At 59.8% G+C, this 13,287-nt stretch overlaps 1 protein-coding gene across 2 annotated transcripts in view; it reads right to left on the bottom strand.

The window, feature by feature from the left end:
- The window catches only part of PLXND1 (plexin D1), a 51,627-nt gene that overhangs the window by 14,322 nt on the left and 24,018 nt on the right, over nt 1-13,287 (bottom strand). For both annotated transcript variants that reach the window (XM_063721694.1, XM_024244918.3), the window contains exons 9-20: nt 8,916-9,020; nt 6,322-6,411; nt 6,026-6,119; nt 4,896-5,050; nt 4,154-4,305; nt 3,393-3,492; nt 3,161-3,300; nt 2,230-2,397; nt 2,062-2,152; nt 1,594-1,857; nt 1,340-1,489; nt 387-501 (exon numbers count right to left, since the gene is read on the bottom strand). In XM_063721694.1, coding sequence (XP_063577764.1) covers nt 387-501; nt 1,340-1,489; nt 1,594-1,857; nt 2,062-2,152; nt 2,230-2,397; nt 3,161-3,300; nt 3,393-3,492; nt 4,154-4,305; nt 4,896-5,050; nt 6,026-6,119; nt 6,322-6,411; nt 8,916-9,020 — 1,624 coding nt within the window. The remainder of the gene's footprint in view (nt 1-386; nt 502-1,339; nt 1,490-1,593; nt 1,858-2,061; nt 2,153-2,229; nt 2,398-3,160; nt 3,301-3,392; nt 3,493-4,153; nt 4,306-4,895; nt 5,051-6,025; nt 6,120-6,321; nt 6,412-8,915; nt 9,021-13,287) is intronic.

Raw genomic sequence — 13,287 nt, 5'->3', positions numbered from 1 at the left:
GTCTATTCCTTTATTGACCATTATTTTAACAGTGGTATAGCCCACCAGACATGTAGGTTAATTTTTCCTGAGTAACCCTCTCTTAAGTACCTTCAGTAGCTCTCTATTGACTGGAGAACATGGTTCCAAATTTCTCTGCTTGAGATTCAGGGACCTTGGCCTGGGCCTAGCATATCCCCTGGCCACCTAACATCTTCTACCCATTGGTGCTGGAGCCGGGGCACACCTCCCCTAACCTCTGGGTGCCTAACCTGTTCCCATGGCCAAGCCTTTGTTCAAGCTGTGCCCCATCCCATCCTGCCTTCTCCCATCTGCCAATCTTCAGAGGGGCTGGGGCAAGGTGGCAAGCCTGCCCTCCAAGGTGTCCTGAGGGTGGGGCTCCTTACCCACCACGGAGAGCAGCAGCAGGACGCTGCAGATGACGATGGACACGATGATGGCCGTCTCGCTGCCCCCCAGCTGCAGTGTGGCGATGGTCTGGTTGAAGTTCCCTACCTGGATCTGTGCAGAGGTTGGGGAAGGGAGTTGTAGCTTTCCTGGACTTATATTCTGGTTCTGCTCCTCACTTGCTGTGTGGCCCTGGGTAAATTACCTAACCTCTCTGAGCCTCAGGTGCCACACTGATAACATAGAGATAACAATGTCCACCTCCTGGGGACACTGGGAAGGCTAAATGAGGGCTTGTCAAGCCCTTGGTCCTGGGCCTGGCACAGAGGTGGCTCAATACAGGGGGCTGTGATTATCATTACAGCCTGGGAGGAGTAGTGAGTGAGCCAGAGGCAGCAGTTCACGGGGCCTGGCTGCTGTCCCCAAGTATCTGCAAGGCTGCCCTGGGACCAGCGGGTAGGTGAGGTATGAGGACTCAGAGTGCAGGACTGGGACTGAGGTGCAGGTGAAAGCAAGCTTTCCCAGTCAGAGCCATTCTGGGGTGGCACACGCTGCTTGGGAGAGAGTGAGCTCCCCATCCCAGGAGACGTGCAAGGAGATACAGTGTTCTGGCCTCTCTCTGCTCCTCCTGCTCCCCTGCTCTCCATGCCTCTACATGATGCCTGGCAGCCCCGGCTCTAGGATAGACGCCAAGGGGAACAGGGACAACTTCTTATGGTTTCTAATGGTCCAGGTCCAGATGGGGCCCATCACTGACCTCAAGCAAGTCACTAAGTTCTGGGGCCTCAGTTTCCTCATATGTCAAGTGGGGATGTAAAGCTCTGCTTTGCTGGCCTGAGCTGTTCAGCGTGAAAACGCTCAGTGAATTCAGGTGCTGGGTGAGGGCAGATGCTTGGCAGATGGGCCAGGGGTGGGGCCGGGTCTGCCCTGCTCCGGCACCCCATCCACTCACTGTGATGGGCAGCTGCCCCTCAGCAGCGCCCAGGGACTCGTTGACCGAGCAGTGGATGATTCTGTCAGAGACAATCTGGATGTCGCAGCTCACTTGGCCTATCTTGACCCGGTACTCGTGACTCTGGAGCCCCAGGCTGTCCTGCTCCTTCTGTGGGTGCAAAGGGGGAGGATGCTCGTGGAGAAGTGCTCCCAAGGCCCACGGCTGAGGCTGGCTCGCTTGCCCTCGCCTACCCCGGCCTCTTCGGTGCTCACGTGGATAACGAGGGTGAGAGGCTCCCCGGGGTGGTGCTTGATCCACTTCTCCCTCTTGGCCGTAGAGAACTGTGGGTTGGGGAGGTAGTCCAGGCGGAACCTGCTGCCCCGCTGTGCCTCCTCGGGGTCCAGTAGCTCCTCAGCCACGGCGACCTCGTCTGCGTAGGCCCGCCCATTGATGAAGAAGTCCACTGGCGCTGATGCATTGCTCAGGGCCCCGGGGGACGGGCAGGTGATGAGGGTGGAGTTGAGAACCTTGCAGAGCTGGTGCAGGAGGGCCAGGGGCCGAGGCCGGGATGCAGGATGGACAGATGGGCATGGAGAAACGGGGGCAGTGGTGTTTGAGGAGACACAGAGGCAGAGGGAGGAAGAGGGGACAGAGATGCAGTGGGAGGAGGCCTGGTCAGTTAGGGCCCTGGCTGTGCCTGGGCCACCCCCTCCCACCCATCAGGCCCCCAAATGCCTCACCGTGGGCTCCCGGCCAATGTGGTGGACGGCCATGGACACATTCTGCACCATGTGGAAACGCTCACCAGCCACCGTGATGGTCCTGCCGCCACTGCAGGGGACGGCAAAACCTATCAGTCCACCTGCAGCCCCAGAGAGCCTGGGGGAAGGGCGGGGTGCCAGTCTCACCTGACAGGGCTGCGGCGGGGACTGATGGCCGTGATGACCGGGTTCTGCATGTACCAGAAGGTGAGGTTGCCGTGCACGCAGCCCCGACGCTCGAAGCGCACACACACAGGCACCGGAGCCGGCAAGGACCCCTCAGGCATGGTGCAGGCGATGCTGGTGTCTGTGCGCCTGGGGGGAGCAGCAGGTTATCAGCAGGGCCTGCCTCCTGCTGCTCACCCACTGCCAATGTCCCGAGACCTGGGGCACAAGCCCATGCACTTGGCCCGGGGTTCAAGCCCTCCTTGACTGGTCCCAACTCATCTTCTGCCCTGTTAGTGCCCAGCTGTTTCCTTATACTTCCAAATTCCGCCCCATCCCACCTCCTCCAGGAAGCCTTCCCAGGTCTTCTCTCCCGCCTCCACCCCTGGTGAAGCCTCTCTCCCCAGATCCCTGAAGGCACTGACTTTTCTCCCAATCCTAGTCCCACTGGATGTTCCTACTTCCTGTGGGTATGTCTGCCCTTCCCTTGAGGGCTATGTTGTGCTCCTCTTGGTGTCCCAGCAATGCCCATTAGTGGGGTCTGGTACACAATAAGTGCATAATAAAGACAAAGGTGTTTCGCCAACAGACTCCAACCACACCCCTGTCACTCACCACACCCCTGGGCCAGCCAGAAGATCTATGTGTCTGCAATCAACACCATTCTCATTACAGCTATCACTTATGGAGCAGCTACTGTATACCTGGCACAAAGCCCTTCTTCCAATTACTGATACTATTCTTACCAGCTGAGGAAACTGAGGCTCAGAGAGGAGAAGGGGCTTGGCTCAGGGGACACAGCCAATGAAGACCCAAGAGAGGCTCGGCTCAAGGATGTCACCTCCAGCCCGCCAGCCCCCAAGCCCGTTGATTTCTCTGGGCTGGAAGGGGTGGGCCAGGCCCAGAGGCTTACATGAGCTCTGTGCAGGGGTCTGTGTCGTTCACCAGGACCTGGAGCTCGGAGCCTACATGGAGGTCATTCCCGTGGATGGTGATCCTGGTGCCCCCGGCCTTGGGGCCCATGGTAGGCTCCAGGGAGTGGACCAGGGGCAGCTGTGGGAGGAAGGCAGGCGTTTGGGCCTCAGGCCAGCCCCCGGGAGCGTGTGTGCTGGGCGGGCCGGACAGTGGGCTGCAGCCCCCCTTACCACGTAGGAGAAGCGGTCCCGGGACTTGCCCTCCTTAGAGGCGTTCACGGTCACCACGTCTGAGAGTGGTCCTGGGGCTGGCCCTGTGACACACACGATCCTGAGGGGAGGTGCTGTGGTCAGCAGGAGCGGCCAGCGGTCCTCGGCCCCCACGGCCACCCTGGAGCCAGGCTCAGGGATCGCCCCATTCCACACCATGCCACACTTCCAACACCTTCTATGTATAATTTACCCCATGAGTTTCCCACAGTTCTGCAACTATAAGACATGGGGATGGGACAAAACGGTCTCTGATCATGAGAACGTCTGCTGGGCTGATACACGACGGCTCTTCCACACGCCTGACACACGGCCTCCCAAAACGAAAGCCAGCTCAGTCTCTGCTCACGCGTATTTCCTATGGCCCCTCTGGGCCAGTCACAGATCTCTAAACCATGACAGTAGCCCCAGCCTTTTTAATTGCAAATGATTTTCCTCAGAGCAAGGCTTAGGTGGAAGAAGGGCTGGGCTGCGGCAGCCTCTGAGGGCTTCCCAGAGGAGTGGGCATTAGAGCCAGAGCTGGAGGGATAAAGCAGATGCCCCAAGCAGAAATGGCAGGATGTGTGGTGGGAATGGCTTCGGCACAGACCTGGAGGCCACGAAGCAACAGGCTTCCAGAAAGCAGCAGAGTGAGGACAGAGGATGGGGAGGGAGGAGTGAGGAGGACAGAGCAGAGGCTGGCACTGCTGGAGAAGATAGGTGGGGGCACCATGGCTACTCACTCCTCCGACACCGTGTATCTGTCAGGCAGTAGCTCACAGGCCACACCACCAATCCACACGCCGTGGGCCACGTCACTGAGCCGCTGGCCCAGGTTCCTTCCTCGGATGGTCAGCAGGGTCCCGCCGTCCAACGGGCCACTCAGGGGCTCAATCTGTCAGGTGACCCGAGAGAGGGGCGAATGGGATCTGAGGCTGGAGGCCAGCAGGCTTCTGCCCATAGTCACAGGCACCCAGCAGGGCATAGCCGTGCGGACCCACTGCTTAGAGGAAGGTCTGGAGGCTCAGGTGGGGCTGGGACTGTGGCCACTTGGCAGGTCACTGTGCTGGCAAGGAGGATGTGGGTATGCGTTACTGAGCCCACGTGGGCCTGGGGATGCTACTTAGCGGGTCTCCTGGAGGATGCTGAGGTCAGCTTCCAGGGGCAATGTTTGGCCATGTCATTGGTGGCTTTAGTGATCATGGTATCCCCCAAAACTAACAACATTCAGCCCTCGGTGTCTCCTCCACGCCACACTTCCAATGCCTTCTATAATTTATTCATTTCCTTATTTATTACTGTCCACCTCCCCCACTGAAACGTCAGCTCTGTGAGGCAGAGCACTTCCTTTTGTTCACAGGTGATACTGCACCCATGTGCCCGTATATGTGCCTTTTGGGTCCCCAAGAAGTGGGACCCTCATGGGTGCTGCGCATGCGCTGTGCCAGAGTGCGGGTGCCACGTGCCTCCACTGGGCATGCTTACCGCACGGATCTCGGGGGCGGGGCAGGTGCCAGCCATCGGCTGCAGGGGCCCCCGCAGGCGGCAGCCGTCGCTCCATACGCACATGTGACCCAGGTCCTCGCGGCCCAGGCACTGGGAACAGTCGGGGCTGCCCATGGCACAGTTATAGACCACGACTGGGGAGACACGGGGCAGCTCGGTCAGCCCCGCTCTGCGGTGCATGCCCCATCACCACTGTCCCCTCCACACTCAACAACTGTCAAGAGGTCTGCGCCCCATCATTGTGGTGTCCCACCCAGAGGAAGTCCTGATTCTGGGGGTCAGGATCCCATGAGGTTCTTAGCCCCTTCCCCAAACCCCCAGGGCCTGTGCTGAGCACAGTGCAGCCCCTGCTTCATTGATTTCCTTCCCCTCACAGAGACTCCAGCTGGGAGCCTCAGGTCAGCCTCACTTTACAGAGAAGAGGCTGAGGCTCAGAGAGGAGGGACTCACCTGAGCTCATGAGGCCTGTGGGTGGTGGAACCAGATCCCACCCAGGCCTCAGTGGGTCTGATCACCCCCGGTGGGGCCCCAGGATGCTGGGGATCCCTAAGTAATGTGGACTATGAGTACTTGGGGGCTTCAAACCCTCCAAGTAGCCCAAAGAGGAGGGCAGGGAGGGTTCTCCAGGGCCTTAGGTGTGCAGGGCCGTTCTGGGAACTTCATGGTGGGAATCTTGAGGGCACCATGTCCACCAGGGATGCCTGAGACTCCCTATGAACAGAGGAGCCCCTGGAGAGTGGACCCAACAGAGACAGTCACAGCAACTGCACAGCCGCCACGTGAGGGGAGCTGACCACACCCCAGATGCCATGCTCAAGGCTGGGCGAGTCCCGCTCATCAGGTCCTTACAAGCTCTGCAGAGGGACTGTGTCCTGTTTCCTATGGGGACGATCAGGCCCAGGAAGGCAGGGGAAAGTATGCACGGAGACCCCAAGGCCTGGAGCCTGGCATGGCATGGCAGGGCTGGGATATGAGGCTGTGTGTGCTGGGAAACAATAGGGTGGGACATCTGTGGCTTTGGGGTAACCACTGGAATGAGTTGCACAAGGCTGAGCCCCACCCACTGCAATGAGGCCCCGAGGCCATGTGGGGTGGGTGGGGGTGCCCACCTGTCATGGGCTCAGGGCTGTCCAGGAATCGGGCTGGCCGCCCCTTTAGTTGGAGGCTGAGCGGGAACACCTGGCTCTTCTGGGTCGTGTGCAGCTGCAAAAGGGCAGAAAAGAGCATAGGGGGCATGGACAATGCCTGGGGCTCTGCTGGGGATGGGTGTCATGGAGGCAGATGAAGTTGGGGCTGCTGGGGATGGGGGAACCAGAGGGTAGAGAGAGGCAGGGTGGGGTGAGGGGTACAGCATCTGGACTTACGCAGGCCCACCTTCCACCCATGCTGGAGTCACCCCACTCACCACCACCTGGTCACAGCGTACAACAGTCTCATTCACCCACACAGCCTCGAAGATCTCCTCCAGCCCAAAACTACACTCCAGGGCTGCACCCTGTGGGAAACAGGGAGTGGGAGGCGGGTTTGAGGAGAGCCAAGCCAGCATGCATCGCCCTCTAACTCCAGCAGGACACCATGGGCTCCTGCTGGGAAAGGTGGGCTTGGTTGAACTGTCAGGCCTTTGCATGGGCTGTCCCGTCCCCCAAAATCCCCTTCCCTGCCATCACGTCCAATGTTTGAGGGAGGCAAGCAGTGCAGGAATGCCAAGAACTTTGGCCTCACATGCTCAGCACCACTAAAAGCCTCTCCAGCATCCCCAGTGATCTAACCTATGGGCCTTATATTCAGCTCCTAAGGCTCCACTCCCAGTGGGGTTCCCCTGCTCTTTGAGCCTTCCCACCTCCCATCCTGCCCTACCAGGCCCTGCCCAGACGTGCCCCGACGCCCAACACGGCCAGACTCTCCTGCCCCGGGCTTTGCCTGAGCCCTCCCCTCACCTGAACACCTGTGTCCCTTTCCACCACCCAGCAAAGCTCAACACAGCCTTCAGAATCCAGCTTAAAAGACCTGTTCTGAAGCTTTCCCAGATGCTCCCCTCAAATCAAAGGGGTGTGCCTCACTCAATCCTCATTCATTCCCTCAGCAGCAACTATTCAGGTGTCTGCTGGGGCACTACGAAGCTCCTAGAGCCGCCCCCATCCCTGTGTGCCAGGCATCACCCTTAGCCCCTTGCCTGGCTGCTTACCTGTCCCCTCGCCAACCAGGGACAGTCAGGGCTGGGCCTCGGCCCCTCTGACACCACCCCCAGGGGTAGCAGAAAGCAGCTGGAAGAGCCCCAGCCTGGGTTCAAACCCCACCTCTGCATGTCCCAGCTGTGCGACCTCATGCAAGTCACCCCCCTTCTCTGAGGCTTGGTTTTCCTACCTGGACAACGGGAATAGGGTTGCTGGGAAAACTGGAGATTGTGTACCTCAAGGGGCTGCACACTGTAGGGGCCTAATATGTGCTTGCTATCATTAGCATGCAGGAGGTATCCAATAATGTTTGTGTCATGAGGCTCAGTTCCCCAGGCTCATCTGGCCTTCTCAGGAGCAGCACCAATACATATTTGCTGAGTAAACAGACTCAGGTTTTGTGTATTACGCCAAGCCCCCAGCCAGCTGCGTGGCAGAGCTTCCTGTTTATGTCCCTGTGGCTGGCAGATGTGACACCCTGAGGAGAGTGCAGGTCAACCTCCCTGCTTCTGGGGTCCCAGCCCGGAAGCTAACACAGGAAAGTGGCTGCTGACGGGGCCAAAAGCCTGTTTTGTCCCCTGCCATGCTGAGCTGGAGATGGGTCCCTCCTCTTAGTCCTCAGCCACCTCAGAACAGCACACCCAGCCTGTCCCAGGGCTCCCCAGGGTGTAGGCTCAGCGAACAGGCCCCCACTGCTGGGCCTGCCTTCAGTGTTCTAGGAGCAGGCCCTGGGGAGCAGGAGGGCAGGCGCCCCTGCAGCTCGGTCAGAGTGGAGGCTGCCCCACCACACAGCTGGGAAGAATCGGCAGGACTCAAGTCAGGCTCGCACCTCCCCATCCCAGGCGCCCACGGCCCAGGGGCAGAGCCATCCTGCCCACCCGCCCAGCCCCCTGGCTGCTCCTGGAGGCACTTGCCCCAACTCTTGCAGGGTGGGGCTTGAGGGCTAAGGGCAGGCCCCACCCTAGCCCTCCCAGAGCTCCAGCCCCTGCCACGAGGCTTCCCGACACATCCCAGATGCCCGGCACGTGGCCACCACGTGTGACAGCTCTCACGGGCCTCAGCTCCTCCACGGAAGTAACAGATGGCGAATTCCAGGGAGCTGGGGAGGGGGGTGGCTGGCACACCTCCAGGACTCGTCAACGCTTCCCACCCAGGACGCGCCTCCAGGAGGGGTCCAGAAACGAGCCGCATCCCCCACCCCCAGCCCAGATGGCGGGGGCGGGGCTAGTTGCAAAGACGAGCACTGGATGGGGAGTCCAGAACTAAGTACAGGTCCACCCCTGTGTTGTGTGATCTGGCGTCATCTACTTTTCCTTCCTGGGCCTCATCTTCCCCACGTGGACAATGGGGAATGCGGTGGCCAAGGGGTTCTCTGGTCATTCTGCAGGGAAGACATGGAAGCCACCCACAGGGCAGTGGGCTCGGCGGTGGGTGGGTGTGTCCAGGGTCACAGCTCAGGCTAAGGGAGGACAGGATAGGGCAGCGTCCACCCTCCGGCTGTGGCACAGGGCAGGAGAGCCTGGGGGCACTGGCTTTCCCTTGGCAGCTGCTGGCCCCCGGCTGTCCACCTTGGCCTGGCCCTCACCACTTCCTCTTCCTGCAGCCCCGTGCAGTCAGACTGGGGCTTCCTCACGCAGAATGTGGAAACTCAGAGAAAGAATGTGGAAACTCAGAGAAAGAAAAGAAAAGCAAAGCCCACACAGGTGCCAAAGCACTGCAGTGGGCCCAGAGCAGGGGTCACACCGGGACATGGGGGTAGTTAGTGGCCTGCGTGCTCCCCGGCCTCCTCCTGGCCCCACCCGGCGCTGGCCTGGCCTCTACTTACCTGGAAAAAGGCAGTGTTGGCCAGAGGCACCAGGATGTTCTGGGAGCCACCCGTGGGCACGGGCGCCAGGGGTGACAGCAGGGTCCGGGGGCAGTCCTGAGGGCTCTGCAGAGGAAACAGAAGGAGAGGGTGACACAGGGGCATTTCAGAGAAGAGGCAGGAGGACTCACTGCACCCCAGCCTGCCTGGTGCGGTCCTGCCTTCCTGAGGAGAAAACACTAGTCCTAACGGCCACCAGCCCCACCCCGTGCCTCCCACCCGCCGCCGCCCTCCATCCTATGGGCAGGTCTCGCGTTGGCCCTGTTTAAAGATGAGGAAGGTGTGCACAGGCAGATGGGATAACCTGCCCAGTGGTGGGGCCAGTTTCCTCCATGAGTGCTCCCTGGCCTCAGAGGAGGCTGGGAGGCTGAGCTCCAGGCCCAGCTCCTCCTTGTCTCTGGGCCTCACCTTTCCCAGTAGTAGAACAGCGGGGCTGCACCCACTCCCTGAGACGCCCCCAGGGCTGAAACTCCAGCTTACTGACTGACCCGTGTTAAGCGACTCAGAAAAGAGAAACCCTGGGCTTCCAAACAGCCATAGGAAAGGCACAGGGAGGGCTCCGAATACCAGGAGGACATTTCAGAGGGCCAGGTACCACCGGTCTCCAGGGGACACCCCTCCCCACAGCCCCGGTATAAGTCACAGCCTCTGGGTGAAGGTGCCAGCCCCAGATACTCCCAGAAAGGGCCCCGGGCTCATGGGGGGACAGCACATGGTTGGCTCTTGTTTGGTGGTGGAGTCACTGAGGCCTGGCAGAGCAGCTGCTTCATGGAACGAAGGAAGGAGGGAGGAGGGAGGGAAGGAAAGAAGGAAGGAGGGATGAAGGATGGAAGGGATGGAGGGGAGATTGAGCCTCCAAGAGCAGTGAGCTGCCTGAGGGCAGAGGACAGGGCTGGCCCCTGAAGCCCCAGGTGCCTGACTCTGGGGTCCTCTGAGCTGGGGCGCATGTTAAGATGCAGAGGTCTAGCCCCGCTGCAGGGATTCAAGGCCTGGTTGGGAACTGCTGTCTCCAGGCTCCTGGGGTCCATGCTCCACTGTACAGAATAAGAAACTGAGGCCTGGGGGAGGGGCAGAGACCAGGGGCCTGGCTGTTCCCGCCACGTCCACCTTAGTGATTGAGCTGGGAGGTATGGACCACCCAACCTGCCCTGTGTCCTCCAGCTTTGGTGGCCCCGGTGAGCCATTCCTGCCTCCTCCTGCTCCCGAATCTGACCTGCTGGGACCATGAGCAGGGCAGGACTGGGGACCTTGGAGCAGCCACACCCATGCCAAAGGGACTACAACCACCCTTCAGCCCAGGGACTTCCTACTCTGCCCTCCTTCCCAAGGCTGGATGCGGAAGGATCTGGGTTAGAATCAGGCTAGAAAGCAAAAGCGTCCATGGGCCACGTGTGTCCACGTGATGTCACCTAGCCAGGCCAAAGGCCTTGGGACAAAATATGAGATGCTTCTTTATTCTACACCAGATGAGGGCAGGACAGGGACTGATTCCCCTCAGGGACCCCAGCCCAAAACCGGACCTTGAGGGGATGCCAATGCCAACAACAAGAACTGATGACGATAATGCTAATAACAGTGGCAGCCACCAGCTCATCTACTCCTCCCTCTGCCGGGACCGTTCTGAGCACTTTGCACTCTATTAATTCACCAAATTCTACTCCCAACAACCCTAGGAGGTAGACACTATCATTATACCCACTTTACAGAATAGGAAACTGAGGCACACAGAAGCAAAGCAGTTTGCCTATAGTGGAATGAGCAACACAGGAATGCTCCAGTTGTCCAGAACATTTGCTGACCACGAGACCAGAGTGGTGAGTTCCCCTAGGGACAGGGCATGGTGCAGACCTCAGGGGCCTTGGCCAGAGAAGCAGCATAGCCAGGCCCGGGTGCTGCTGGCTCCCTGTGCCAGAACACACGAGCCACTGACCCTCTCCAGGCCTCCGTGTTCCTACCAAGGAGGGGCCCTCTCTAGGCAAAGCCCCCAGACGGAGTCAGCCCCGGGCCCCCAGCAGACCGCAGGCTGCCTTCCTGTGCTTTGTGTAAACCCCACGGAATCTGAGGGCATGGAATCCACATGTTTCCACTCAGGCCTCGGAGCCACTGCCAGGTCTGCTTTGCAGCTGGCTGGGGCCCAGCCTCTGTCCTCCTGGCCCCAGCCCACCCGGTGGGTAGGTGTCGATGTGGGGCTGAGGTGTGAGTCAGGGCAGGAGGCGCTCTCACAAGAGGGCCCCCACAGTGAATGATGTGTGACCATCCTCGAGGGCCACCCCACTCCCCTTAGCCACTTGTAACCTGTGGCCAGGTGGATGCTTACCCCCATTCTAGAGAACTGAGGCTGGAGGAGTCCTCGCGGCTCTCACAGGGCCTCTCCTAAACTCCAGGGGAAGAACTGGTGTCCCAAACCATCAGGGCACTCAACAACCCAGGGACCCTGAATCCATCTGGCCTGGTCCCTCCCTACTTCTCTGTACCTCCAGGGACCCCCACAATTGCCCCCATGTTCCTACCACCCCACTCTCTCCAATGGCCCCCAGTGACCACCCACCCCTATGAGTGATCCTTGGGAAGCCACCCCCAGGGAAGCTACCTCATCCCTCAGGCACCCGCAAACGGGGCACACATCCACCTTCCTCCCTGCCTCCCCCAAAGCTGGAGCCCTCCTTCCAGCATCCTCCACTTCGCACATCTTTCATGCGGGGACCATGAGGGACAATGGGAACGTGACAGGAGACTCAGGCCCTAGCACCTCCCTTCCCAGGGACACTTCTCCCAGCTCCCAAGGGGCCAGGTGGTGTGCAGACCCTGCTGCCCTCTGTCCACACAGAGACCACAGCACCACTACGACTAACTGGCACTTCATTAAATGCCAAATTAAGCATCAGTTCAGAGCCTCCTGCACGCCCGGGGCAGAGCTGCCTCTTCTGCTAGTTACTGTAATTCTCAGACAGGCTTCCTCCGTGCCTCCACCCCAGCTCCTGGCCTGAAGAACTGCAGACCTGGGAGACAGCCATCTGACGAGACGCTGCCATGGAACTCCCTCCCAGCTGGTGAGCTCCTATGCATCTCTCAAGACCCGGCACAAAGGTTCCCTCTCAAGAGAAATCCTCTCTCTGAAATCCTCACTCTGGCCCACCCACACAGAGTGGCCATCAGTTACCAAGGTCCATGGTGGCTTTGTAGTGAGCATCTACTATGTGCCAAGTATAGAGTTGGTATCTTACGGGCATAATTCCAGATCCCCACCAAACCCTTCAGGCAGGCCCCATTTTATAGATGGGGAAACAGAGGCACAGAGAGATTCAGTAGCTTCCCTAAGATCATACAGCCACAGCTCACACCTGAGGCTCTTGGCTCGTGATGGCAGGACTAGTCCAACTCGGTTCTTTCCCAGGGCCCAGTACTGACTGAGGCATACAGCAGGCACTCGATAAATGCTGAACGGACTGTGACGAGGCTGGGTTCTCCTCGCACCCCCTAGGTTGGAGCACAAGAAGCAGGCTGCTGCCCAGTGTGATGCTTCCCACCACCATCACCGAGCCCCTGCTGTGTACACAGCCCTGGGCTGGGAGCTGGAAGGAAGAGATGTGATTGAGATGGGGTCCCCAGACAAGAGCAGGAGTCCTAGTGGGGCCCCAACTGTGGAATCTGGGGGTCCAGGAGCAGCTCAGGGCTCCCGTATGGTTTAGCTGCACAGACTCCACTGGGCTCTCCTCCAGTGCTGGAAGCCCCCTGCTGCCAAGCCCCTCTTCGAATTAAGCATGGCCCCTGCCAGGCTCTTCTTCAAAGCAGTTATGGGGCTCAGGCGGGAGGTGCTGCGCACTGCGAGTGAGCAGGGGATTCCAGGCTGAGGCCATGGGGCCCCCCCCTTAGCACCTGCCGGGGTAGATAGGGCTTCAGGGATTCCTGAGAAGATTCTCCGAGCCCAGTGCAAAGAGGCTGGGGCTGCAGAGGCTCTGGGCGCTGGGGCTGCTTCCCCGGGATGTGTGCCCAGAGTGGGGCCCCAGTGACCTTCTGCAGGGAGCCAGGGCACCAGGTGCCATGTTGGCTATCTCAGTTGTGCCATCTGGAAAATGGGCAGGACCAGCCTTTTCCTGGAGAGATGAGCTGCAGGAGCGCTGGTGCCCTACCCCAGCCACCCACAGCCCTGATACGCGCCAGGTCTGAGAGGGGATGAGCTGTGATCTCAGGACCCTGGCACATCCCAGCTGGCTAGGCCTTATCACCCCAGCCAAGGTCCCAGGCATCCCATCTGGCCATCCTGGCACGGGCTGCGGTGGCCTTAAAAGCTTCCTGGGCAAAGGTGAGAGGCCACCTGGAAAGTGAACAAGTT

This window comes from Pongo abelii, chromosome 2 (assembly GCF_028885655.2).
Source record: "Pongo abelii isolate AG06213 chromosome 2, NHGRI_mPonAbe1-v2.0_pri, whole genome shotgun sequence".
NCBI classification, from domain to species: domain Eukaryota; kingdom Metazoa; phylum Chordata; class Mammalia; order Primates; family Hominidae; genus Pongo; species Pongo abelii.
This window is presented reverse-complemented; position numbering and strand designations above follow the sequence as displayed.